General features: G+C 37.9%; 2 protein-coding genes and 1 pseudogene across 3 annotated transcripts; 2 read left to right on the forward strand and 1 right to left on the reverse strand.

Moving 5' to 3' along the window:
* Positions 1-5,193: 5,193 nt before the first annotated feature.
* Positions 5,194-12,102, forward strand: prps1b (phosphoribosyl pyrophosphate synthetase 1B). Of its 2 annotated transcripts, none has more exons than XM_030145857.1 (7): positions 5,194-5,507; positions 5,930-6,119; positions 6,700-6,798; positions 6,990-7,114; positions 7,293-7,466; positions 7,612-7,771; positions 11,048-12,102. In XM_030145857.1, the coding sequence occupies exons 1-7, from the start codon at positions 5,386-5,388 to the stop codon at positions 11,138-11,140; spliced, it is 963 nt and encodes a 320-aa protein (XP_030001717.1). In that variant the 5' UTR covers positions 5,194-5,385; the 3' UTR covers positions 11,141-12,102. The 2 variants fall into 2 exon arrangements, with proteins under 2 accessions (XP_030001717.1, XP_030001718.1); XM_030145858.1 differs by having other exon boundaries at positions 5,195-5,507; positions 5,930-6,113.
* Positions 12,103-13,160: 1,058 nt separating this feature from the next.
* On the forward strand, positions 13,161-16,411 carry LOC115427394 (solute carrier family 25 member 53-like). Its single transcript, XM_030145932.1, has 2 exons — positions 13,161-13,421; positions 14,857-16,411. Exon 2 carries the CDS (start codon positions 14,864-14,866, stop codon positions 15,737-15,739), a length of 876 nt encoding a protein of 291 aa, XP_030001792.1. The 5' UTR covers positions 13,161-13,421; positions 14,857-14,863; the 3' UTR covers positions 15,740-16,411.
* A 5,747-nt stretch (positions 16,412-22,158) lies between these two features.
* On the reverse strand, positions 22,159-27,002 carry LOC115427671 (cis-aconitate decarboxylase-like; annotated as a pseudogene).
* Between the last annotated feature and the right edge of the window lie 99 nt (positions 27,003-27,101).

A 27,101-nucleotide genomic window follows, 5' to 3' on the forward strand; every position in this document is an offset into this window, starting at 1 on the left:
TGACACAACACTGGCAGTAAAATAGCTTTGTGTTATTGACACAAAATAATTCCAACATTTTTTTTTTTTTGTTACTATGCTAAGTTTTTTGAAAAGCACATTATGGACCAATTACAAGGGAGAACTTTTTAGTAGGTGCCAAAAATACTGCAGTAGGTTTGTATTAATTTACAAAACTGAAAGAAGAAAAAGTGAAGTTGGCAAACCTCTCAGTTAGAGTGAAGTATTCATATTCATATTTTACATAATTTTATGTCAAACCATCTAGAGAACATATGTATGTAGGTCATGATACTGAAATTTTTAAAACATTTAAAGGTTCAGTGTGTAATATTTAGTGACTTAAAGAGGTGAAGTTGCAGATTAAAACTGAGTATTCCTCACACTTCTCTATAATTTCACTCAAAATGTGAAAAAGGCCCTCCTTAGAGCATGTGTTGTGTTTGTTCACTCTAGGCTCATTAGTAAACTGGATAATAAAGTGATGCAATACTGATGTACCTTAGTAATTTACATCAACCTAGATAAAACAAAAAAATTAAGAATCTAAGAAGCTGAGCTATAGTAGAAACCTAGCAGTGCAGCATAGCAGACTCCATGGTAGGGACTCACTCTCTTTCTAGATGTACATGCCTCATTCCAAGGTAGGAGGGGAAAAAACACAATAGTAGTTACAGAGACCCACTCCATGTAGTTGTGCCCCATGGGACTTTGGGGGAAAAAATCACTTTAAGAGAGAACAAGATAGTTATTGTTATTTGTAAATCTGTTGAAGCATCAAAGTTTGTAAATACATAATTATAAAATCTACACATCCAAAAGTAATGTTGATTACATTATTGCAACTTTCTCTCTTGGTGGCATGGTGGTGCCGTGGAGCGGAGAGAGACAAATGTAAACAATGGAGTTTGCATATTCTCCCTGTCTCTGTGTGGGGTCTTTCTGAGCTCTCCAGTTTCCTCCCACTGTGTAAAAACATTGACTTTAATTTATAAAGTTAACTGGTCAATCTCAATCACCCATAACTGTGAATGTGAGAGTGAATGGTTGTTTCTATTTATACATTAGACATATGATGAACTGGTAATACCAGGGTGTATCCCACCTTCAGTTGATTGCAGGTGGAACAGACTCCAGCACACCCTCTTAAGGATTAAGTTACTCACATAATGAATGAATGAATGAATGAATGAATGAATGAACTCTCCACAGTCTGTTTAGAGCTGCTGAAGACATCTCTGCAGTGCAACATGACCAGACATATACGTAGTGAGTTTCGTCTCTTTTAATATTTTTCACTTTATTCTAGAAGAACAAGCTGAATTGTGTCAAGCTGACGGCCAACAATGTAATTTCCCACTTTGGGATAATAAAGTACATCTATTTATTACAAGAAATGCAGTCTACTGCGCCATTTCACACAAAACTACATACTGCGTGTTACTTTACTATTTGTAACACCACTTGTAAAAGTATCTTGACATACAACAGTGTGTAGCTGATTTAAAATTCTTATTATATTAATATTTTTGTCAAAATAATGTCCCATGGGGCACACAGAAAGATGTAGGCCTAAGATTTTGCCTCTATATTTCCAGGTAATGAGACAACAACGACAACATAATTATTAGTTTTAGATTCCATTCCCACAATTACATCTCTCCATATTCAGCACACTGAACATTTAAATGTGTTTTATGCTGAACACTAAATGATTATACTATTTATAAAACTCAGCATTTCAAGGGTAGTAAATGGCTCAATACATCATTCAATTCAGTTTTATTTGTAGAGCCATATATCACAACAAGGTTGCCTCACAGGGCTTTACAGAATTACTTGAATATGAAAATAAACAACAGTCAAATAAACAGTATGAAGTGTTTAAAAATCATCCTGAACCGTAAGGCTGGTGCTGATGGCCAACTGTTTGGGACTTATTTGCATTCTGAAATGTGTGTAAAAATACTTGACATCCTTTATAGGTGTTCTTTCATTGTCAAGTAAGTGCTAATCAAAGCTTTGTCATCCACATGGGTTTAGTTTATTTATTTATATTTTGGCACAATGATTTGGACTTGTGCTTTTGATGGAACAGAAGCACTGCCAAAATGAATTTCTATCCTTCAAAACCTCACATAGTTCAGTAATGGTTGTGGAGAGCAGGAAGCTCCAGGTACTGGGGTAAAGCCTGGAACTGATATGACTCAGGCTACCATGTTCCTTCATCACACTAATGTGCTCTTCAGGGGATTCTGGGGGTGGGGTGGGGTGATACACCTATGCCACAAGAGTGTGTTTTTCAATTTTCCACGGCTTGGCAATGTCACTGAGCAACTCCATTCAAACACATCAACACCTCCCCTCTCAGGCCCTTACCCATTTTTACGTTTTTTTACTATAATGCAAAGGGTGGAGTGAGGTTACAGTTCAACTGCACTGCATTAGGCCAACAGCAATATCCAAAATTAATATTTACCTTGTTTGAGGTCTTTCACTGATGTACATTCTCTCCTTGACACTGAATATGCCAAATGTGTCAAACTTAAAAAAATATATATATATATTCCTTGTAACATGGTACTGTAATATAAACTACTGTAGACTATTTTAAATTGTATGACAAACACTAAATTTGACATGTTGAATAGGTTCCAATGTTATCAATGAATGGAAAATTACGGAAGCCGAGATCAGTCGTGGATTTACATATTATTTTATGGTTGATAACAATGAATTAATTAATTTGTAATCATGAGATAACAAAGATCATTTTCTCGAGATAACAAATTAATTAATTTCTAATTTCATAACAGAGAACCATATATAGAACTCAGATGCAAACAGGTACCACATCCTCCACATCGCTGCCTTCAAGAGCTGTGGCTGACATGTGCTGTACAGATCAGAACACACATTCAGCAACAAGTTACCGGTAAGTTACAGTAACTACAAGTTCCGTTAGTTTGTTTACTGCGTGTTGAAGGCTCAAGGGGCAATATTTTAGTCTAAACAGATGAGAATCTGACCATGTTATCAACTAACATCTCCCTTAGCTTCAGCTAACATAGTGTTAGCTACTTGCTATTGCTCAAATAATGCTCATGGACACTTTACTGTCAGAATCACAACCTAATTTTATGTTAATATTATTATTCAACCGACAGATACCAGTCGGGCTTTTCTACACTGACCTTTGTAGGGTAACATTAATTTAGCAGGATGTGTTGTGTAACGTTAAATCAAATGTTTATTTATTCCCCTAGAAGTGCTTTGTGTCCTATGTGTCGTATTTACATTATGCTTAGTGGTGCAGAACAGTGCGTTACAATCATCAACTCAAAAGCAGGTGTGGCTATCAAATAAACTGGAACTATTACAACCCTTTTGTATTTACAGTTAATCAAGGGCCAGCAGTCAAAAGGGGAACAACTTTTTTCAGCTGCTAACAAATGTGACAACATTAACTTTTTTTTTTTTTTTTACTTTACAGATCACCATGGACCGGTTTCTGTCAGCCTTGAGGGAAAGGGGTGTTCCTGAGGAGAACCTAACACAAATGGCATACACATGTATGTGTGTGTGTGTATGTATGTTGTATGTACGTATGTATGTATGCATGTACAACCATAAAATAATATGTAAATCCACGGCCGTTCTCAGCTTCCATAGAAAATAATACGGGAGCAAGTATTTTTTGGTAATACATATCATCTCTTCTTATATTAGGTAAGCTATTTCTGTTTATAATCACGAGTATACGGCTGAGTTTATGTTGCTAGCCTGGCTTATTTATTTATTTTTTAATAGAACTTTATTTCAAAGAATACTGTTAAAAAAGGACAAACATGCAATCGACAAGGTCATATGAATTTACAACAATCTTAACATCTTAAATATGCATCAAAAGTGGAAGTAGAAAAAGGAGAGACACAGAAAAACAAAAACAAAGACATTATTTAAAATTAGTTCTCATTAAAATGTTCTTCATATAGTTTGATAGTCTTATCACATTTGGGGGAGTCTATAAGCTTAATACTGAGTATGTAATGTTCAAATTCAGCCAGGAGTCTGTGTAAACTGGGGGTTTACTGGGGTGCTGCTCTCTTCATGAATAAAAAATGTAATAACAGACTTACAATCAATTACAATGGGGTGTCTGACTTTACACAATATCTTTCCAATTTAGTCCAGAGGGTAATAGAGTGGTTCCGTTGTTAAAATAAGTGTATTAAAGTTTCAGGCTCATTATTACAAAAGTTATATTTATTTTCGACATCTAAAAATTTAGAAAGATATCTATTAGTGGTATATATGCTATGTAAAATCTTGACAAGATCTCTCTTATGTTGTTATCGCATTGCTAGCTTGCCTTTTTTTTTCCCCAAAATTTTATTAACATAATGCTGTATACAATATAGATTAACAGCAGTCACCAGTAATAAACATAACAAGAAAAACATAATGCTCGAGGTGAGGAAGGAAGAAATTAAATATAAATACATAGATAGGTAAGTATATTAAATAAATAAAAGTCAAAAAAAAAAAAAAAAATTACAACTTAAATTCGTTACATAAGGCTTTAGTTTTCACAGCTTTAGAGTTTGTACAAAAGTTAAGAGTGCCCAAGTAGGATTTTAAGTAGGACTGAAAGACCACAAAGTTGACTTTCTGTTTGGCAAATTTGCTTGCATACACATGAAATTTTGCAAATAACGAAATGAGATTAAGAATAAACAGTTTCTTAACAGGCAGATCATTAATAAAGAAACCAAATAAAATATATTCAATTTTGAAGTTTAGAGAAATATCCCGTTTTCTATTTAAAAACAGACTGATATCACACCAAAAAAAAAAAAAAACTGAATGAAGGCACATTCCCAAAACAGATGAGCTAATGTTTCATCAGTATAGTGACAAAATGAGCAAAGAGGGTCGACATTGATCTTATACTTAACCAGAGCTGAATTAACTGGATAACACCTGTGTAACAGTTTCACAGATACCTCTCGCACCTTATTCTAGATGAAAAACTTCTTAGGTAATACCCATACTTTTTCCCTGTCCACATCAAACTATAAATTATTCCAAAAAAAAAAAAAAGATAGAAGCTGTTGCTAGCTTGCCTGTCTCCCTTGCGTCCTTCCAGGTTGACGTCATTACGTCAGAACAAACGTAAGTGGACGTGCGCGCCGCCCCGCGAAGAAACACTGCACGCGTGATGTGTGGGACATAATGGTGGATAGGTAGTAACACACTTAGCTCGGTAAGAGTAGCCTGTCAACTGTTGATCAATTTCTGGTCGCTGGCCTGGACTCTTCTGGCTCGACAGACGTTCCTTGCCACTGCCCGCTCGGACTGAACGACGCCCTGGACCGCAACAAAATGCCGAATATCAAAATATTCAGCGGTAGCTCGCATCCGGACCTGTCTCAGAAAATCGCAGACCGCCTTGGTCTCGAGCTGGGAAAGGTTGTTACTAAGAAATTTAGCAACCAAGAAACCTGGTGAGTTGTTGTCTGCGACTAGTCTGAAAAAGCTGGTTGTCAGGGGTGTACACAACGCAAGTGTTGGAGCCTAGCTGCATAAATTTAATTAGAAACGTGGTGTCACGGTGAAATTGCCGCGCAGTGTTGTTAGGTAGTTGTAGTCCACAGAGCAGAAGTCATGGTAACTAACAGTGTGTGAATTTGGTGAGCAACAGTCACCGTGGTTGTCTAGGTTGTCAAGACAACACACCAAATTTAAAGTGTGTTTTCTTTGTGACTCCATACCCTTCTCTTTTGAACGTTTTTAACCTCGTCCAGCTCTCAGTACATGAACACATAAGCCATTGTTTACTTTTATCTCATCTATCTCCTGCCTGTAATGGTGTGTTAGCCCCGAGACACTAAGTACTGTTTATTTTGTCACCTCTCTCTGCTGACAGTGTGGAAATAGGGGAGAGCGTGCGTGGGGAAGATGTCTATATTGTGCAGAGTGGATGTGGGGAGATCAATGACAATTTGATGGAGCTCCTGATCATGATCAACGCGTGCAAGATTGCCTCTGCCTCCAGGGTCACGGCTGTCATCCCCTGCTTCCCGTATGCCCGGCAAGACAAGAAGGACAAGGTGGGGGTGAGGGATATCTGTCTAATTACTTCTGTCATGCCATTTGCCATCCAGCATCATGACAAGAAGCTTGCAGCCATACCCATCAAAGACTAAATGGCAAGGCGGTTTTGCTTTCATTATTTTGTGCTTCTTTTCCATTTCTTTCATCTGTTTGCCAATTCATTTTCTGTTGCCAACCCACTTCAGATTGAGTTTCTGTTTGCTTGTTAATAACCGTCATGCCAACATTTAATTAGATTACACAACTCTGCATTTTGCAGTTTTAATTCACCAAAATTTGAGTTGAATAATCATTACAACTGAAAGATTATGCATGATTTGGCATAGACTACGTAGCATTTTAGTGTCAATCTGATAGCAGTATCCATCTCACCATATTGTACATTTTGAGTATAGATAACAGTGGTTATGCTCAGAATACTGTCAGTATTAATTGTGTAATATAAAGTGAGTTACTGACAGAACTTTACTGCTATAATTTTACTAAATTATTAGGCTCTCAGTTCTGAGTTATTTTTAGAAGCAAGACATGCTTCCCAGTTCACTTTTTCCATGTGACTGAAGAGATCTATTTTCATTTCAGAGCCGTGCCCCCATCTCTGCCAAGTTGGTGGCCAACATGTTGTCGGTGTCAGGTGCTGACCACATCATCACGATGGACCTGCATGCCTCGCAGATACAGGTGAACAATAGTTAAACATGAAATCCATTTGTACTTTAATTCGTGGATAAGACAAATGTGCATGTTTTTCATTAATGTCCATTAGAAACCAAATTTCTAATGTTTACTCTAATGTCAGTAAAGTTAAGAGTAAACTCCTGTGGTCTTTGTATTATTGCTATGGTCCATATAACCACTGTTGTTTGTTTCAGGGATTTTTTGACATCCCTGTTGATAACCTGTATGCAGAGCCAGCTGTGCTGAAGTGGATTAAAGAGAACATCCCTGAATGGAAAAACTGTACCATTGTCTCACCTGATGCTGGGGGAGCCAAGAGGTAAACTATTACAGCTTTTTCAACACTTTTGACATTTTACCCTTCATCATAGATTACTTCCATCATATCTCCTCTTTAATTTACTTTAGAGTGTTAGCTTTTCTTATCTCCAACAGCTATCTAATTGTGTGTTGTACATACGGTTTCACTCATTTTAGCCTGTACACCTTACCTGCAGGGTCACCTCAATAGCAGACAGATTGAATGTGGACTTCGCTCTTATTCACAAGGAGAGGAAAAAGGCAAATGAAGTTGACCGTATGGTTCTTGTTGGGGATGTGACAGACCGGGTAGCCATTTTGGTGGATGACATGGCTGATACATGTGGCACAATCTGCCATGCTGCTGACAAGTAAGGCCCATAATTTTTGGCAAAGAAGTTATACTCAGACTAAAACTTCTGTGGTCTTGATGTAAAACCTAAAAGGCTCCAACGGTTTCTGTATATCATCTTGATACGAAGACAAAAATTAATGTTTTTGTTTTTTCTTTATCAGACTTATTTCTGCAGGTGCCACTAAGGTGTATGCCATCTTAACTCATGGCATCTTCTCTGGCCCAGCCATCTCGCGCATTAACAATGCCTGCTTTGAAGCTGTGGTGGTCACCAACACAATCCCTCAGGAGGAAAAGATGAAGCATTGTCCCAAAATACAGGTAAGAACACAGATCTCCTTAGGGATTGTCGACACCAGAAATGTTTCTGAAACATTTTTCAGCCTGGCAAAACTAAAGAGTTCTTTTCATTGCTATGATCAACATCAACACGCTCTTCTGTGCTTGTGTACGAGGGCTGTTCAATAAGTTCATGGCCTCACCCAGAAATACTGGTTGTTACTGTATAATACAGGATGTTACATTCTTTCGTGATGGGATAGTGATGCTTGAACATCGATGGACCAAGTGCATTGCTGTAAATGGAGATTATGTTGAAAAATAAAATATAAATTATCAGTCTGTGTTGTTCTGTTCTGGGTGAGGCCATGAACTTATTGAACAGCCCTCGTATTTGCCTTTGAACACTGCCAAATGGAGTACAACCATTAAATAGTAGTTGAAGTTTTTCTTTTGGAAATATTTACGGAAATGGCAAAACTGGTTAAACATCCTCAATTTTGTTAAAACATGGTTTGTACCTAAGTTAATAATAAGAAATGGAAAAACCTTTTCAAGTAATCTCTGACGTATCAAACATTTAAGTGACATGGCTTATTAGCTAAGTGATCCTCAGTATCCTTGTGGATATTCAGTTGCTATGAAGCCTGGCAGGTTGTAGCACCAGGTAGTTTAGATTGATGACCCAAATTATTCCTTTGTCTCATCTACAAACAAACATTGCCATTACCTGATCTATCCTGGAGACCCGATTTGTTCCACCCGTGCAAAAATATGACATTTTGCTGCCTATATTTCAAAATAAAATCGGTTCTAAATTCTTTTGCATTGCTTGTGGAAAAAAAGAAACGGAAGTAAAAATATTTCATATTAACTAAACATGTATAAATTGCTGTGAATTAGAAATACTAGTTAAAGGAGGAGGTATTTTTGCACAAGTGTAGAATGAAGCGAGGTTCTAGTATGAATCGGGTTGTGACAAAAATGACAAACATTTTTGGAAGGAAGACATAACAGAAAGTTCTACTTATTCTTCTGCTTATTATATTCATGGGTAACATAATCTACACTGCCACCTTCTGACAATATTCTGCAGTTTAGTTCAGTATCAGTTATGGTAACACACAGTTTGCATTTTCTTTGTTTTTCTTTTTTGTGTCTTCAAATGAGTGCTTCAAATTCAGCTAGTAGCAGGGGAAGCAGGTTTCAGCCTAACTTAAAAAGCGTAGCCAACTAAGTAATGTTTCTCTGTAGATCTGTTGAGTTTTCAGATCTTATTAGTGATTTTTTTTTTTTGTCCCCCAAAATGTGACAAGTAACAAATACAGGACTTTTGGATCGGATTTCAGCTCCCCCTCAAAGAAAGTAACTGATATTTTTCAGAGAAAGTGTCTCAGGTTCTCTGCCTGACTGTTCTGTGCAGAGTCACTGCAGTTTGCAGTAGGCAACCAATCAACAGCCAAATAGAGACAGATGTACTTAAAAACTAAGTGTAAGTTTGTCCATGTAAATGTGATTTCATGTTTTGTAATTTGTCATGCCATCACCAAAAAAAGAGAAGGGTAAGGGGAGTTTTTTCACCTTTAACAAGTAATTAATTGATATACCAAATTAAATCATGCTAATGATCTAATGTCACTCAGTTTTCACTGTTGAAAATTTCAACTGATCATCTTTAAATATATTTGTATCGTAGACTGGTTTTCAGCAACATTACGTCTTTATGTGTAGATTTATCAGATTGGTGGCTGAAAATATCACTAATAATGCATTGTTTTGTTTGTAGAAAACACAGCAGCAGGTTAAAGAAGTAGTGATGTCTGATGATGAAACAGGTTTCAGGATTTTAGGTGGGGTTCTAATTATGAATTATAACTTAGTGTAATTATTATATTGTGAAGTTTCAGTGTTTAGCAAATAAACTTTTGAGAGTCAAAATATTTGGTTTAGAGCATAGACCGTATGTAATTAGACGCACTGTGGCATCTATTAGGATTTGAATTACTTTGAGAAAAGGGGCAGAACTACAGGATCCTTCGAGGTCATGGGTGAACTAATGTTAAAGGTAATTATGGTCTTGATACTGTAACACTAATCTCAAAAACAGTCGAGCTGTCTGTCAGGGAGTCTGTAGGTTTTTATTTGCCCAGGTCATCATTCTTTTTGGTAGTTCTTCTCAGTTCAACTGGACCAGTTTAGCTCTTTTTGAAAAGGTTTCTTCTCTCATCCAAGAGACTTCGGTTCTAAACTGAAGTTCATTAGAACTGAAGAAGTCTCTTGGATGAGAGAAGAAACCATTTCAAAAATAAAAGAAGATTCATGGATGAAATTTTTTTTAGGACATTTAATGATGATCATCATATAATTTCACTGTGGTTGATCCACAGCCGGTTTGTTTTATTGTGAAGTGAACCTTACCTCTGTTTACATCCAGCCACAGACATCATTGAGCAGCACACATTAGATTTATTGATGGCGTGCAGTTTAGCCAAAAATAAAGCCCTTAAAATTGAGTTACTATGTAGACAATGTGTTGAATCACAGGTCGGGTCGGATTGTGGGTCTAATGTACGCGGGTATGGGTGGGTTCAGATTGGACATGGAAAAAAAATGTGGATTACGGGTCAGGTTAGGGTACTCAGCTTTGCAGGTGCAGGTTTGGAAAAGTGAACCTGTGCAGGACTTGCGTGCAGGTGCCTTGCCGTCATGTTTTCAAAGACCAAACATTGCAAACTGAGCATGCGCACCTGGAGTGCTGCTGCTTCTCCAGGAAATGTGCAGTATCAACGGGAGTTTTTCCAAGTGTAGTAATTAAACACGGTTTTAATGATAATTAGAACTTGAAATGGTAATACTAACAGTCTGGAATTTTACCGCAGTTTATCATTATACTGGTAATTGTTACATCCCTACTGCTATGTGCTATAGAGTTTGTTTGGGGGATCTTCACCATCTTCTATTTATTAAGTTACTTCATCCTAGTCATACCTGAAAATCCTGTTCTTTCAATATTACTCAAACCCTTGCATTAGAATTAAGTCAGCCTGTGAAATGGCAAAAACCTTTTAAGTTAAGTTTAATTATGTTCTTAATGACTAAAAATATACGTATTAGAGCAACAAGCAAATCTTGACTAGACAGGGTTGCTGTGGCTCTGCTGGTAAAGGAGGTTGTCCACCAAGAACTTCAGGCTCTAACCCCTAAGTTACTCCCAGAGGATTTAGAGTGCCAGTGTGGTAGAGAGGCTTATAATTAACTTGAAGGGTGTACAAGTAATTTCTTAATGTGTTGACACTGTATTATCTGTTCTTCCCTCAGGTTATCGACATCTCCATGATCCTTGCAGAGGCCATCCGTAGAACTCACAATGGAGAGTCTGTGTCGTACCTGTTCAGCCATGTCCCCTTGTAACAAAGGTGTCTACCATCAACTGTGTGCTTTAACACCAAATAAAAGAAGAGGGAATTCCCCAATCCAAACACAACCATTAGCAAAGATGTTGTACTAACTAACCGTGAATAAATGAACTGTCATTCATGTCTGTTACTAATGCTGACTCCACTCACCCGAGTCCCCTTCCTTTGAGCAGCATCCTGTCGTGTTTGGGGTGCCAAAGCAATCGCAAGCTATCATTTTAGGCTAGCGTATTTATTGTATATGGATAATTTAATGTTTATCCGCTGTGAACTCTGCCCCCTGTCATAACATTTAGTTAGAGTTTCTCCTGACCATGTTGTGTTTCCGGGAGTCATTTCAGTCAGTTGTGTAAGAACTTCTAAATATCCCAATGGTCAGGAGAAGCATCTGACTCATACAGCTGTTACAATGAAAGAGTGTAGTTTTCATATTGCTATTTTGTCCTCTGCTGTTTGAAAGATTATAATTAATGAAGTGAATGTGCATATTGAACTAGTTTACAGTGCCACTGAAGCTCCACTCAACCAAGAGTGCCTCAAAAGTCTGAACTGAAACTTTGCTTTCTTTCAGTCTGATTCTTGTATTTTACTATTATGGCTCTAATGTTTGAATTGGATGTCTCACCAGGTTATACTAGATGTTTAGGATCTTTCTTTCAACTCTTGAGGCGCCCTCATTGAGTGGGGTTTGCCCAGTGTTCAGGGTTTACCCTTTGGGGTTGTACGTTGAAGATCTTTCTATAGAGAAGCTGTCAGGTTTTTAGATTGGGGTCTCTGCAGGCTGGAGCTTCCTTCAGAAATGTTCACCTGCTATTTTTTTTTTTCCATTTTGGTCTTTTGTATGTCTGAAGGAAGGATTTGTCATTGATGTGCATAATCCAAACCTCTGTTTACTTTTACAGTAGAGTGAATGCGCAAGATGCGTTCTTAATGAAAATAAATATGCGTAAAATCTCATAACACTTTGTGATTCATGCTTCAGTGTTACTTTGCCATATCTTTCTTACTGTATTTATACATGTCTTTAATTTAACTAAAGGTTGTCACTACCATTTGAGGAACTTGTACATTAGCCTTTTTTTTTTCCAGATCATTTTTAGTAATACATTTTGGCTCTGTATTATGCTAAACAGTCCATTCTTAAACAGAAAAATATAAGTTAAGTATTATAGCAGTGTAAAGAATTTGACACATGTTGGGTAGAAACAAACAGGTCTACATAAGTATGCAACAAAATCAATGTGTAAATATTGATAACTAATGGGTAAATTCATGCACTGAGGAGCAAATTATTCTAACTGGTGTAAATTCATTCTAATTTATATATGGAAAAGAAAATATCAAATAATTCATTATAGTCTACTAGCGCGTTGACCTGTGGGGAACCACAGGTTCTAGTTCCTCTGATACAGTTCATGCCTTTACTTTCTTGGTAAATTCCACTGACATTTTCAGTTGAATAGCCTCTCAGCTGGCATGTCTGTTTCTGCACATGAAATGTGACACCATATTTGTTGATAGGAAACCCACTTCAATTCTATGATTCTGAGCAAGGCAACTGTAAGGCTATTGTGTTCCAAAATTACTGATATCTCCCAAAAAATATTGGTCCTATCAGTTTGTCGTTTTCGCTAGTCTCTTCCTTGACCAAAAATACATAAAAATGCCAAACTGCAGCAGTCAGCTCTTTCCAGATTTTGTGACACCCCAGACACAGTCCACTTCCTTTTTATAATATAGCATTATATTATATAAGAATATACTTAAAGTAATATGTAATACATAAATTACAGGCAAAATAACTGCACCGCTGATAATATTTTGTTTAAATCGTGAATAAACTCTATCTTGTCATTATTATAATGGTTTATTAACGGTTGAAACACTTCCGCATTCGACGCACCCATTTCAGAGGACATCAGTGATTGATGGGGGAAAGAGCAAATCGCCGACTGCCTGACGTTTTCAGTCTTGGCCAATGGTAATTATAGAGGGGGCGGGACTGTAGCGGACACCGGCAGATTAACGCTAAATGCACCCTGGCTGTTTTCACATAACCGCACATCGGCTGGATGTAATTTGACGAATTTCGTGATCCTGTTTGGTAAAGATAAGAAAAAGCATTTGCATCGTTATTTGCAATTCCAGAAATTACGCTTTTTAACCGCTGAAATAAAGAAGAAATAGGCCAAGATTCTGACATCAGTCAAGACAGCTGAAGACCAGCGATGAACTGCAAATAAAAAAAAATTGACACCGTTTGCCGTTTTTACTGAGTAAGTGTTTTGTTTTTGTTTGTTTGTTTGTTAGTTGTTTGTTTGTTTGTTTGTTTTTACCTCCATTTGGGGTTAAGTGTTTCATTATTACAGGCACTCATTTAGGTCAACACCCTATCATTTACATTATTAATATTAAAATGTGTATTTTAATACCAGAGGTACCATAATCAAAATTTTTTTAACTGATTCTTGTGATCGGAGACAAAAAAAAAATCTAAGAAGCATCCGTATGGCGCACACAAATTACTAAAAGTGCAACTGGGATAATGTTAACACAACAACCTTTGATTTCCTGTTATTTTGTGTATATTTTTTATTCTAAATCATTGCAATAATTATAATTGTATTGAATTTAAACATTATTAGTATTTGTAAGGATCTGTTATCTAATGAAAAAGGAAAGGACTTTTTAGTCATTCAACCTTGCGTATTGAATTTTTACAACACCAACAGACATTATTACTAAAGAGAGTAATAAATACCCCAAAAAAGTATATCCATAAAATTATTAATTGTAGTAGTCCAGAATATCAGTTGGTACTGGCTACATGGACAGTTTCTGTTTTCTAATGTACATCTACTCGTTTGAGATATGGATCCAATACAAGAACAGTTGCTAATATGTTGTCATCATGTCTCACTGCATTAGTTGAGTTAATGGTAATTTTAATTGAAATTGGCTGTGAAGAAATCTTCACTCTTTAAATGAGAATGTGGAAATCAGCCTCTCTTTATTCAAACAGTGCACTGAATGTTACACAAGTCAAGGATTGCATGACAGAAGTTCTCTGGACAAAGAAAAATGTCAGTATTTAAACACGATACATGTAACACTCAAACTACATCATGGTTTTCCCAGCAACAGATAAATTATATACTAACTGAGGTGAGAATGGCCTTTTTGGGTGTAATTGGGGTGTGTGAGATACCCATAAGACAACAGTTCTTTGATGTATTCCCACTTTCCATCGGACTTCTGTGAAACAAAAATGTACATTATTAAGGATACATTTTTCCATCAAATACTTTCTTGTTTCTTACCAGTTTCTCAGCATTGGTAGAGGTCAGTCACCAATGATGCCTTTTCAACTCTATCAAATAGTTTATATTGACCCTCAAGAATAATTTTCAGTTTCCAGAGTTAATATTTTTTGTTTTATGTTTCTACATGTCAATGACAATGCATAAATGCATGATTGGAAAACATAAACAACCTAAACTGCCATCATTAAACACTGACTAATTTCACTGATAAAAGGTGAACATGATTAATTTTAAAGTGTGTGTATAATTAAGGAAATATCTGTAAGACATTTTTATATGTCTGATGGTGTTTACAACAATCGAGTGGTGATCCAGGAAATATATAATTAAGACAACAAAACCTGTTTTGTCCTTAAACAATCAATGATGTGATTAAATTTTTTCTCAGCTCAAGCATGGGAGGGAACCACACCCGAGATGAGGAGAGCCTTCAGGACCCAATGGTACGCTTCCAGAGCTACTTGCATGGAGGGACCTCCAGTTTGCTATCCACCCTCCCCACCCTGATTGTCTTTCCTGTCTACAAAACTGTTTTCCGTCAGCAAATCCACAATACACCAGTTCCCCAGGCGGTGGCACAGCTTTACAAAGAGGGACCTGTAAAGCTCTACAGGGGTGTGGCCCCCCCATTACTGATGCGGACGCTAAATGGCACTCTGCTCTTTGGCCTCCAGGACACCCTCCTCCGCCAACTCTCCCTAACATCCCACAGTGTCATCTCTACTTCTGCTCTGCCTGCGCTGGCTGGATTTGGTGCAGGGATTGTTGAAGCTCTAGTCTTTACCCCCTTTGAGCGCGTCCAGAATGTGTTGCAGAATGGATGCAATGACCATCATTTACCCACAATGAAGAGCGTCCTTATCAGGTTGAAGGGACAGAGGCTGGCTGATGGTTTCTACAGAGGCTTCCTGCCCATCACAGCTCGAAACGCCTTAGGCAGCTGCCTGTACTTCGGGCTGAAGGGACCTGTATGTGCAGTTGTGGCAGGAGAAGGACTGTCTCCAATGGCTGCTTCCTTTGTGTCTGGGACGCTCACCTCCATGGCAATAAGCTTGACTCTTTACCCACTGTCTGTGCTAGTGGCCAACATGCAGGCACAGGTGGGAGCAGAGGTAAAGGGGGTCCTGGTTTGTTGGAGAATGCTGCTGAAATCTCGGCAGTGGAGTGTTACCCTGCTGTACCGAGGTGGTTCCCTGGTTATTCTGAGATCATGTATCACATGGGGTATCACCACTGCTCTGTATGACAAGCAGGAGAAACAATCAGGCTAAAGAGAATCACAGGAAATGTGTTAGAATATCAAATTCATAGCTGTTGCTTTGTTGTATTTGGTGCTGATTTTTTTTTTTTAAATTTATTTATTTATTTTTTTTATATTGATCTTACACTGACTTTTTTATTCATTTGTAATGTGTTCCTTGTCGCAGCTAGCTCATTCTCCTGGGTAAACCATCATCACCATCCTTTGTGTACTCCTGTTAATTCAGGCGTGAGAGACTGGTGAACCATCACCTGCCCTCATTCAATCCAATAAACACTGCCAATACTGTGTGTCAGAATGTGCTGCCTAGGCAAAGGTTCTATTACAGAACAGGAAGCTGATCCTCATGTTAGTGGCCAAAAAACAAATATTTATATTAATATGATGCTGGTTAGTCACAGGTGCCTTGCGATTTATTATCGGTACATCAAGGAACTTGATTCCTTTTCAGTGTGTTTTATCAAGATGCTTTTAAATTTCTTTACCAAATATATTACTGGAATTAAAGGACTAAAACCAAAAAGAGTATGAAGCCTGTAATCACAATATGACTATATAAAATAAATGTAGCCTATTTTACATAATGTAGCTCATTGTATGTATTAACAACCTGTTATAACAATATGTGCCTGTTAAATTAACACAGAATGACAATAAAAACTCAATAATTCTTTTACTCCGATTACTTTTGTGTTCTGTAATTGTTGGGAATGTTGTTCCCCTGTGTCATACCATAATCTGTCCACTAGATGGTACTACCCTCAAAAACATGAAGTCATCCTGTGCTTATCAGCAGCATTGTGCAGGAACTTAGTACATGCAGGTACTGGGAGGGACAAATGTTTACAATAGGGAAGTTGGAATTTTTGGGAAGTTAGACATGAAGCGTGTCCAATTAGAACTTCTCCTTCGAGCTCTGGGAACCAATGAGAGCCAGGGTATCAGGGTAGGGTCCATGTTTGCGTGCAGAAGGGCGTGTTGACTCTATTTAAACCAGTGGCTCTGCACGGATTATACAGACGCTTCTCACCTGTCAAGGATTTTGTCACTGCGCACCTCTGCACCAGGTAAACTTCCTCGTAATTCCCTCTTTTCATTTGTGTATGTATACAGCAAGATGCCTAATAGATGCATTGCAGTCACAGATACAATGATCACCTATTTTAAGAGCTATGGACAGGTTTGGGGGAGTTACGCAACATTTGTGCCAAAGGACGCACAGCCATTTAGTGAAGTAACTGTTAGGGTGTTTCTCCGTTAGAACTGAACAGGGTGTGTACAGTCTACCTGATATTCCGGTTCTCAAGGCTTTTTCATCGCACTCTTTAATGTGGGACGTTTCTGTAATGATCGGGCCTCTGTCAAGTATTTCCACTTGTCAAATCCTCATTATGAAACTTAAAGCCTTAAGCGCATTGTGTAGAGTTTCTGTGACTGCAGACATTTTCCTACAACCAATTTCTTGACAGACATTAGTAAAACACATTTTAATAATGCCACTCAAAGGCTGTTCCATGAAGCCTTTGAGCAACATGTTGTTGTGAGGTTTCTGCAGAAGTGAAAAGACTGCAGTGTAACTTCATACAAAGTGAGAGCTGTTTGTGTACGGAATAAAGGTAGATATGAAGTGGATTTCAGCTGTCTCACTTGTCTCCATAGCTCAGCTTAGTCCTGTCTTTTTATCAGGCTTATCTGAGGTGGGGCTATAAGGTAGAAAACCTGTATGGACATGCACTGCTGCAAGTGATGAAATGATAATTGCAACAGACTATTGTCATTCTGGCTCATGCATTGTCCTTCATTTTTCATTGTTCTTTCTTTAATGTTAACATCAGTTTTTAGTGAAATGTTCTCACACAGTGACTTTCTGTTATTCTCTCAATCAGGAAATTTCTAAAATGGGTGATAATCCAGTCACGGAAGAAGTAAAAGGCTTTAATAGGTCCAGTCTAAAAAAGACTCAAACTAAAGAGTCCACCGTTCTTCCAACACAAGCTGGTAAGTGTACAAGTGTGTGAGTGGGAAAGCACCTTATGTGCACAGCCTTGGCAATAAAAATGTATCACACTGTAATTTACTGTTTGCCTGCAAAAGGTGGGACACATTCAGTATAGTTGGTGGGCGTTGGTATTTTATGAGACAATAACTGTGATTTTCTTTGCTTTTTATAGAAGAATGAGGAAACCAATGAATATTACTTTCGCAAAATGTATTTTACTTTGTACTTTAAACCTGATTCTAACAATATGCATTGACCAAATTCCTATAGAAGTTTTCACTATCCTATCATGGAAGATCTACAGAAGATGCTTAAGTAAATGCTATAGTGAATAAAGGATCTAATAATTTTATATCTTGCATTTTTCCACATCCCGGAAAGAACCATCCAAATAATTTAGAGAGAAACTGAAAAGGAGACTTGTTCTGGCAGACTGATGCCAGAGCCAAACTCAAACTATGCCATTTTAAAATATTTCACTGAAATTATGGACTTGGCTCTACCATGTATACTCCACTTCACTTAAAAATGTCCCTGTTAATGTGTTAAATGGGTTGTTTGACTAAAGCAGGCTGGTACTTCATGGTACATTTTTGTACCCTGAAGTTGTTTGGGGTTTTTTCCCCAAAAAGAGATTGATGTCCAGTTAGATTTAAGACTTATTGTCTCTCTCTCTCGCTCTCTCTCTCTCTCTCTCTTTTTTTTTTTTTTTTTTTTTTTTTACACAGATATTGAACAGGAGAAGAAGGAACAAAAAGAGGAGACGAAGTAACTCTAATGTACCTGCAGTGATGACTCACTTTTGGCCCTGTCCTGTTAACCAGATGTTTGGGATCCTGTCCATCATCTCCACTGCCGCCTTTGTTTTTTTGTTCTCCTTGTAATTCTGGCTAATTAAAATGGTGTTTGGGCTGATGCTGTGGCAAAGAATATGTCTGTAAATCCAAATTAATCGGAGCAATGGGTGTGTTTTATTGTAATTTTCATGAAGTTTCAAAAGTGCTGATCAGTGCAAGATACAAATGTCAAAGCACGACATTATAAAGGCAGAAAAATCTGATTTCTCTGTACTAATCGCCCATCAAAAACTGCATTGTTATCAATACCATATGCCTTTTAATAGTGCCATTCAAGAAATATTGTGTAAAATGACACACAAGATGATATTTTTGTCTTAATAAAACTTACTGTCAAAATGTTAAATCTGTTCTGTATTTTTGAACCACATCATTTGATCAGGTGTGTGTGTGTGTGTGTGTGTGTGTGTGTGTGTCCACTTTGACACTGTCAGTGGTTGAGAGTAGTTGTCAAATGTGAGAAACAGAAGTTCCATCTAGAGCTCAGGCACTGCATAAGGCTGACTTTAAGGAATTGAAATTTGAGCAGTGTCAATCATTTTTGTAGCTCAATTTTTTTCAGGCTGCACAATTACATTTTTAGTGTCCCTCCAGAAATACAATAAGCCAACATAAAACTATAAAGATAAGAAAAAGGAAGTAAATGTGTGCCATAAAAATAAAAAAGAAGTACACAGTAACAGTTGCCTGTGAAGTACTTTACAGTATTTGACAAAGTGGTACATTATAAAGTTAAAAATCCAATGACATCCACCTTTTAATTTTAAATCAAAAAAGCAAAATCATCCAAACCTGTGAACATGCATTGTCAATATGCCTCTGCAGCTGAAAAACTTCATAAATGTGTATTCAGTTTTGAATAGTAGTGCATTGACTAAAAACCTCCTCAACAGGTCTGAGCCTGTTGAGAACAGAGAACATCACTTTTAGATGGCATGCATTCTCATGTCTATTATGAAATATGAGATGTCTCAAAAGAAGTTTTCATAATTAAATGGGACTCACAGTTGTTTATGTTTAGATATATTTTGTTAAAATGTTCTTATGATACTTATATACTTGAAAGATTAACATTCTTTGAGAAATACAGATTGAGGGGATTTGTATGAATCACTGACTGAACATGTTTTTACTCTGCCTGCAAGTGGGTGTTGCATAACACTGTCCTGAATGTGCTTTTCCACAGGCCTGTTAAAACATGTAAATTCACTGGCATGCAAGAATGAATGCCTGAATGTATTTATCTTGTACCGTTTAGGAAAATCTTTTAGTTTTGGGAATTTAGCTTTCAAAATGTGAAAGGTTGTATAAAAAACACCAAGGAAAGATAACGGTAATAGTAAATCATCAGTGTGATGAATGTTTTGATTAAGCAAGTGAAAGTGGAGGTATGCAACTTGTTTTTTCCTAATCATCTTTCAGCATCAGGCTTGACTGCATTACAACAACAGTCTGAGAAGAAAAAACAAATGCGGACACAACTGGGTGGAGGGTAGGGTGTCCACCTGAGACATTCAGGTTGCATACATGGAAACCAAAACCTGTCTATATGTACGGTTTATGCTTTAGAATGCCATCTCATTAACTTAACCCAAATCAATTTTTCTGTCTTCAGTTTGATTTGTGTATTATTCTACACAAAGCAGCGCCTTGCATGGCAGCAGCTGCCTACTTGTGTATGAATGTGTGTGTGAATGGGTGAATGTGAGGAATTGTAAAGTGTTTTGGGCACCATTAAGGTGTAGAAAATGCACTATATAAGTTCAGTCCATTTACTATTTACGCAACCATGAGTGCACCATTATCTCTCACCAAACAAGTAATACCAGAACTTTTAGTGTCAGCCACAGTGTCACCTCCTTCTGTGCAGTTTGCCAAGTAAAGTAAACTAGGTGAAATCAAATAAACCAACCATACATGCTTTAGCACTTTAAGCAGCACCTGCCTACAGGTCAACTATGCATTTTCTGTGGTTGACTGTGAAATGCAGCAGATTTAGGTATATACACTTTTGTGGGTGCAGGTATTTTTGACCAAACTCCTGAAACCCTCAACAGTTTTCAGAAAACCATGAGTAAACCTTTTGCTTTAGTACACTTACAGTTTGTATTTGGTTTTCTTAAAGTTTGTCACTTCCAAAGCAATGTAATACATGCAGCATATGAGATTTTAATCATGCAAAGTGGTGGTTGAAGCATGTGAAAATGACACTTCTGAAAGTCACCAGCATTTTCCAACAACAGGGGAGCATGTTACTTCCTCATCGTGGTTGCAAATAAATATTTGTCTTCTTTTGGTGCTATGGTGTTATCATGAGCTGTGCATGGGTTAGTTTGTGAAAAGTGACACCCAGTGGACATGATGAAGACTACAAAACCCTATTATATTGCAGTACTACATGTTTCTTGTTGGGAGCACCAAATAACAGGAAACCCCTGTGGAGGATGGAAACTTTCAGTTGTATTGTATTACTGCTGAACAACGCAACATGAGCATATATGTACCTCTAAGAGCCTCAGTGTAGGATTTTGTGTGTGGAATGTGTTGGGGTCATGGTTAATTTTGAACTCTGTCCAGCAGAGAAGGAGCATGGTGGTCCCGGACAGTACCAACGTGGTACCCCAAGCTCGCAATGGTAGTGCCCCTGGCCTCATGGAGACTTCTCAACCAGGTTGTGGAGAGGAAGAGGTGGGGGGTCAGGACCTTGCAGGGGTGGAGCTGGAGGAGGTCCGAAAGCTGCAGGAGCTTGTTCGTAGATTGGAGGTCCAGAATGAGACGCTGCGCAACAGAGGAAGCAGAACTATCATCAACAGAGGAGCCAGCAGCAACAGCAACCTCACAGCTGCTGTCAATATCAATGAGAGGCTGAGCTGTGAAGGGGAGCCCAACTCTCACCTCAGGTTGGAGGACGGTGGCGAGCTGGGCAGCAGAGACTTTGAGTTGTCACCACCTCAGGACAGCAGCAGTGGTGAGGAGATGTCACCTCTGCCTGTGGCTAACAGACTGGAGGAGGAGGAGGAGGAGGATGAAGAAGATGAGGGAGCAGAGGAACAGGGTCTATGTGACGGCTTTCTGACGCTGACCTGCAGCAGCAGAACCGGACAGAGGCAAAGTGAGACTCCAGAGAGCCCCTCTCAGGAAAGTTATGAGTCAGAGACACTTGCAGAGAGCGACTCAGGGGTGGACCAAACTGCACTAGATGAGGTGGATGTCCTAGATTTGGAGGATGAGTGTGCAGAAGTAGACGACGAGGACAGTTGGTAGGTTTTAGCATCTGAACCACTTGTCTCTGTCTCATCCTTTGTGTCAATGTCTTCCCTGTATCCCACCATTTCCACTCTGTGTCTAAACTGTGTCTGTGTCAGACCCAACACCTGAATATTTTGCAGTGCATGCAGTGTTAATGTAGCTTCAGGGAAAGTTTCTTCCATCAGGTCACAGGGATGTAACACTTTATTTTTGTTGGTTTAAACATAGATCAGCCCCTACAGCCACATGAGTAACTTGTGTTTTTTCTCAGTTGAACTTTAGATTTTAAAGTGAGATATTTTTCCACAGGGCTGTGACTGTATAGCATTAGGCAACATTAAATTACCATTTTCTCGTCTAGAGACAAGAGTAGAGTCTTGTCTTGCTTTTTTTTTTTTTTTTTTAGTTCTGCTTCAGTGATGAACATTTTAAGCATGCATAGCAGTTGACTGCAAGAAATAAGGTTGAGCTGATAGAGAAATAAGATTAAAAAAAAAGTATACAGCAGATTCTCCCTTTAAACTTGACTCTGAAGCAGGTGAACAAGAGACATCACCTGTCTTTTAGCTGTTTGGCAGATTTGATAAGCACAAAGCCATAATATTTTAGTAAAAGTTGTTGGAACTAATACATAAATTAAAGGTGAATTTAACAATTTATATTAGCATGAAGGAGCAGTACAGAACAGAAATGATCGTTATAATAATTGACTTAATCTGTGTTTAGGTGCCTTACAAAATGCCAAACAAACAATGTTATATCAAGTATCAGTATTAGTTCATTCCTACATACAGGTCAGTTAGAAGCTTCTAATAGAAGCACAAGAAGCTTATGGACCAAGGCTGCAGCGTCTGTGACCCAGTGCATCCCCAGATGAGCTGGGAAGCGTTTGAAGGCCATGTCCTGCTCCTCTAACAGGAACATACAGCCACTATCACTGGGTGATTCCAAAGGCCGTGGGATGCAGTCTTCATAAAAAGCATTAAAGCTGGCCACCCCTGCCACTTCATCCAGGACCAGAGGATTTGCCTCTAATTCTTGGGAGGCCAGCAGAGCAGCCTATAACCCCAAACGGGCAGCATTACCAATGTGGAGAGGTTTGGACTGGGTGGCAGCATTAGCCATTGGAGCTCCAGATAGAGATGCAGCTATGGCCAGTGCATGACTACACTGGGATTCATTCAAGGACAAGAGTCTGGCACATGCTGCTGCACTGCCCATGGTCCCCACCACACTCGGGGGGGGTGAAACCTGGTGATAAAAGACAGAAAGAAAGACTGTTATAAAAAAAAAAAAAACTGGTCATCTTTTGCTTCTAATTACTGTTTTAATTAGGAAAAGTAGGAAATGGGTGCCCCTCATCGTTATAATTTCAGCAGAGCAACCAAACACTGTTGTGGGCCATTTGACTGGGTGTAACACTTGCCACAGAGACCTCATTGGAACTTCCCTCCAGCTGGCTAATTGTGTTAACACGACCCATAGAGCCTCTGCTATCCCATAGATGGACACAGCCTAATAACACAACTTTCACAGCCCATTGACACCTCTAAGAGACTGTACATTAGGTCTCCTTATAAACCACACTGCATGGATCAGCAAAGTCAGACATACAGGAGATCGTTTCAGTCTTATGTACTCGTAATGATGTAGAATGCGTGTATACATTCTTAAAAAAAAGTCATTTGTGGATGAAATATATTAAATAGACTCATGGTCTGAAATGCACCTCTTGGGGATGTTCTGGGCCTCATTAGAGAATCTCATCAGTCGACCTTGGATCTCGATGCCAACATTGAACGCCAGCAGGAAGTCCAGGCCACTAGGTTTGTTGTTAGCTGGCATCATGTCACTGAGAGCGAACACAGCAGGAAGAACTGCTCCTGAGGGATGAGTGGCAGGATGCCACGTATCATCAAAGTCCATGGAATGAGTCTATGACAAAAAATGATAAGAAGATGCATTTAGAAAACCAGTGACTGTACAGAGCAGTATGTAAAGTCACTTTACTTTAGAAAGCATTTAGATCGTTGATTAATTTTATGTTCAGCAAGAACAGGCACAGATTTGTGTGATCTAATACTCGATGTATGTCCACATTATGCACAAAAGGAAAATGTGAGTCTCTTTAGTTGGTGGAACTGGCAAATGGGTCTGACACCCTGTTGGTGTTTTTTCAGACAAACACCAAGCAATATTTGTAGATGAAGTTTGGAAAATTCCGTAAAAGAGTGACTCAGGATTTTCATCATGTGCTGTGTTTTTCAGCCCAAACTGTAACAAATCTGAGGGAAATAGCTGTAGTTTGGTTGCGGTAATGGGTTTGTAGGGTTAGTGCATCTCAAATAGCCTAGTGCACTGGGAACAATGGGGATACGTCTGTTAAGTCTATTTATACTCACCACACAGGAAAAGAAGGCTAAAGTTGAAGAAAAACAACACACAGAATAAATGATTTCTCCACAGTTTCTATAGAGAAAGAAATAATTCAGTAGAATTCATATTGTAGTTAGATTATACTTATCATTAAAAGTTTACCATCCACTGCACTCCTCTGACAGCCCAAACTGGTCTAATGGTTTTCTGCAGAAAATCATTATAAACACTGGTTAAATTATTGTAAATATTTTAATATTTTTTATAGTTTTACACCGCAAATCCTTTGTTGGCAGTGATTTCCTGCCTTTTCATTCTCAGACAAATGGAACTCTAGCATCACTTTAATGATATCTTCACTTGTCTGTCTGTTGTACTTGTGTGGTGGTATTGTTGTAGGTGTAGTACTGTACATGTAGTTTGTTCAACATTTCATAAAAAAATCTTGTTATTTAGAGCCAAATATGTAGCAGTCAAAGCTCTATAAAACATTTTTTTTGCACAGAAAACAATCCACGCAGACATTCATTAACAATTTCACTGCCATGATTAAAATAACCCACAGAAATAAACCTATATAAATATCCTTCGTACTTACCCGTAGTGTGGAGATCATGGCTTCAGTTTGGTGTTGCTTTTCTTTTTTCTTTCCTTTAGACGGTCTGTCTTCTGGTCTTTTATGCTCTTTCGGTCGAGTAAAGAGTTTGTGCAGGATGCTGATGTTGTCATAGAGGTTCCCTACTTATATAGCTGATGACTTATATAAGCCACCCAGACTGCCCCAGAAGGAACCAGGAAGGGCAGGTGTATCCATAACATTCATCAGAATAAGGAGGAATTTCCAGAGTGGGCTCTATCAGCATTATCTACCTCAGGAAAAGAAAAGGAAAGAAAGTAACTTTACTGTCTTGGGTGGAGGCAGTGATGTCACTGCTCACGTTGTCTATTGTAGGTTATGATCAGGGAATTTTCTTGAACTCCTCCTACGTGTAGAGATGCCTTATTTATAAGTAACTGTCATCCCTCCATCAGAACAACTTCTACTTCACTTGTTTGAGCATCTTCTCCAGGTAAGACTTAATTTCCTTCTTTATATTAACCAGGATGTTGACAGTCACATGTGTTTTAAATCCAGGCTTTAAAATGCTGTGGGTTACTGTGTATCATGGGTAGTTTTTTGCACCTTTATATAAAAGCTACAGACCCATTCATATTACCTGATCACAAGCTCAACACTGTTATTTGTGTTTATAATTGATTAAAGACATTATCAGTTTTGAATTACTTTGGTCCTGTTTTCCACCATGTGTTTCTTGTATACTGTTCCCCATAAGGTTGGAGCAATTTTCAGACACATTCTTCTTTTTATTCCTATTTATATACAACAGTAATAACCTTTGAACTGGTGCAATGATCACATGCTGAGTCCCGGTTACACTCTATCTATCAAGAATATGAGAATGAAGAAAAAATATTTTATTCCAACTTCATGGGCAACAGTGTATACTTGTCATATGGGAATATTTCTATTAACATTAAAATGCCACATTTATCTCATATAATAATTTTTAAAACATTTTTCATTCACAAAAGACAAATTGTTTGGTCACATTTAAGATTTATTGTCTGTTTTTTCATTTCTTTTTTACACAGATATTGAACAGGAGAAGAAAAAACAACAAGAAGTGATGAAGTAACTCTAATGTACTGTAATTATACCTCGCTTTCAGCCCTGTCCTTTTAACAGGATGTTTGGGATCCTGTCCATCATCTCTACCTCTGCCTTTGTTTTTGTTTTGTTTTTTTTTCTCCATGCAATCATAGCTAATTAAAATGGTGTTTGGGCTGAAGCTGTTGGACCAGGATCTCTCTGTAAACCTATATACATTATAGCAATGGGTGTATTTTATCAAGATTTTCATTAAGTTTAGAGAGGACCGAACAGAGCAAGATACAAATTTTTAACATTTGTTGCACTATGTTAGAAAGGAAGAAAAACTACTCACTCATATTGCCTGATGTATGCCCATTTTGTTTGACACTGAGCCAGCGGTAGGGAAAGTACATGTCAAATGTGAGAATCAAACAAAAATGAATAAATTAAACATAGAACTCAGTCACTGCATCAGGATGACTTGGCACATTGGATGTCTTTAAGGAATTTTAATTTAAGCAGCGTTTATTAATGTATTTTTCCAAACACATTGTTTCATGCTGCACCATTACAAACTGAGTGTCCCACCAGAAATATGTTACGCCAATACAAAACTAAAAAGATAGGAAAAAGAAAATAAACAAGTGCTATAAAAAGAAGAAAATATAGAGTACACAACACAGTTGTTACTGAAATGATTTATAGTTTTGGCAAGTACAAGGATTGAAATCAAATGAGATCACACCCACCTTTAATTTTTATGTCAAAAAACCTAAACCATCCAAGCCTGTGAACATTCAGCCTTAAATCTTCATAAATTTGGATTTGGTTTGAATAATGGTGTGTCGACAGAAAACCTCCACAACAGGTCTAAACCTGCTGAAAAACAGAGAGTACGTCAGTTTTAGATGGCATGCATTCACATGTCCATCATAAAATATGGGATGTGTTAAAAAGAAGTTTTAATAGTTTACTGGGACTCACATTTATTTTACTTACTTATTTATTTTAGATATTCTTTTTTTTAGAATTTGCAGATGATACTTAACATACTTTGAGAAATACAGATAGTGGATTTGTATGAATCACCGACTGAACATGTTTGTACTCGAGGGCTACTTGACACCTTCCAGACTGTGCTTTTCGGGAAAAACACATTGGTGTTCTTTGGTGTTTCAGTCAGGGTCTTACGTAAATCATAGTAAACCATGTTCACAAAAGTCACACATCTGTGGTA

The sequence above is a fragment of the Sphaeramia orbicularis genome, chromosome 10, assembly GCF_902148855.1.
Source record: "Sphaeramia orbicularis chromosome 10, fSphaOr1.1, whole genome shotgun sequence".
Taxonomy (NCBI): Eukaryota; Metazoa; Chordata; class Actinopteri; order Kurtiformes; family Apogonidae; genus Sphaeramia; species Sphaeramia orbicularis.

Bases quoted from the DNA above. Each gene is read 5' to 3' on its own strand.
- LOC115427394 (XM_030145932.1), top strand. From the start codon at position 14,864: ATGGGAGGGAACCACACCCGAGATGAGGAGAGCCTTCAGGACCCAATG.
- prps1b (XM_030145857.1), top strand. From the start codon at position 5,386: ATGCCGAATATCAAAATATTCAGCGGTAGCTCGCATCCGGACCTGTCT. The intron at 6,120-6,699 runs GTGAGGGATATC...TTTTCATTTCAG, and splicing joins ACAAGAAGGACAAGGTGGGG to AGCCGTGCCCCCATCTCTGC. The intron at 7,772-11,047 runs GTAAGAACACAG...TTCTTCCCTCAG, and splicing joins AGCATTGTCCCAAAATACAG to GTTATCGACATCTCCATGAT.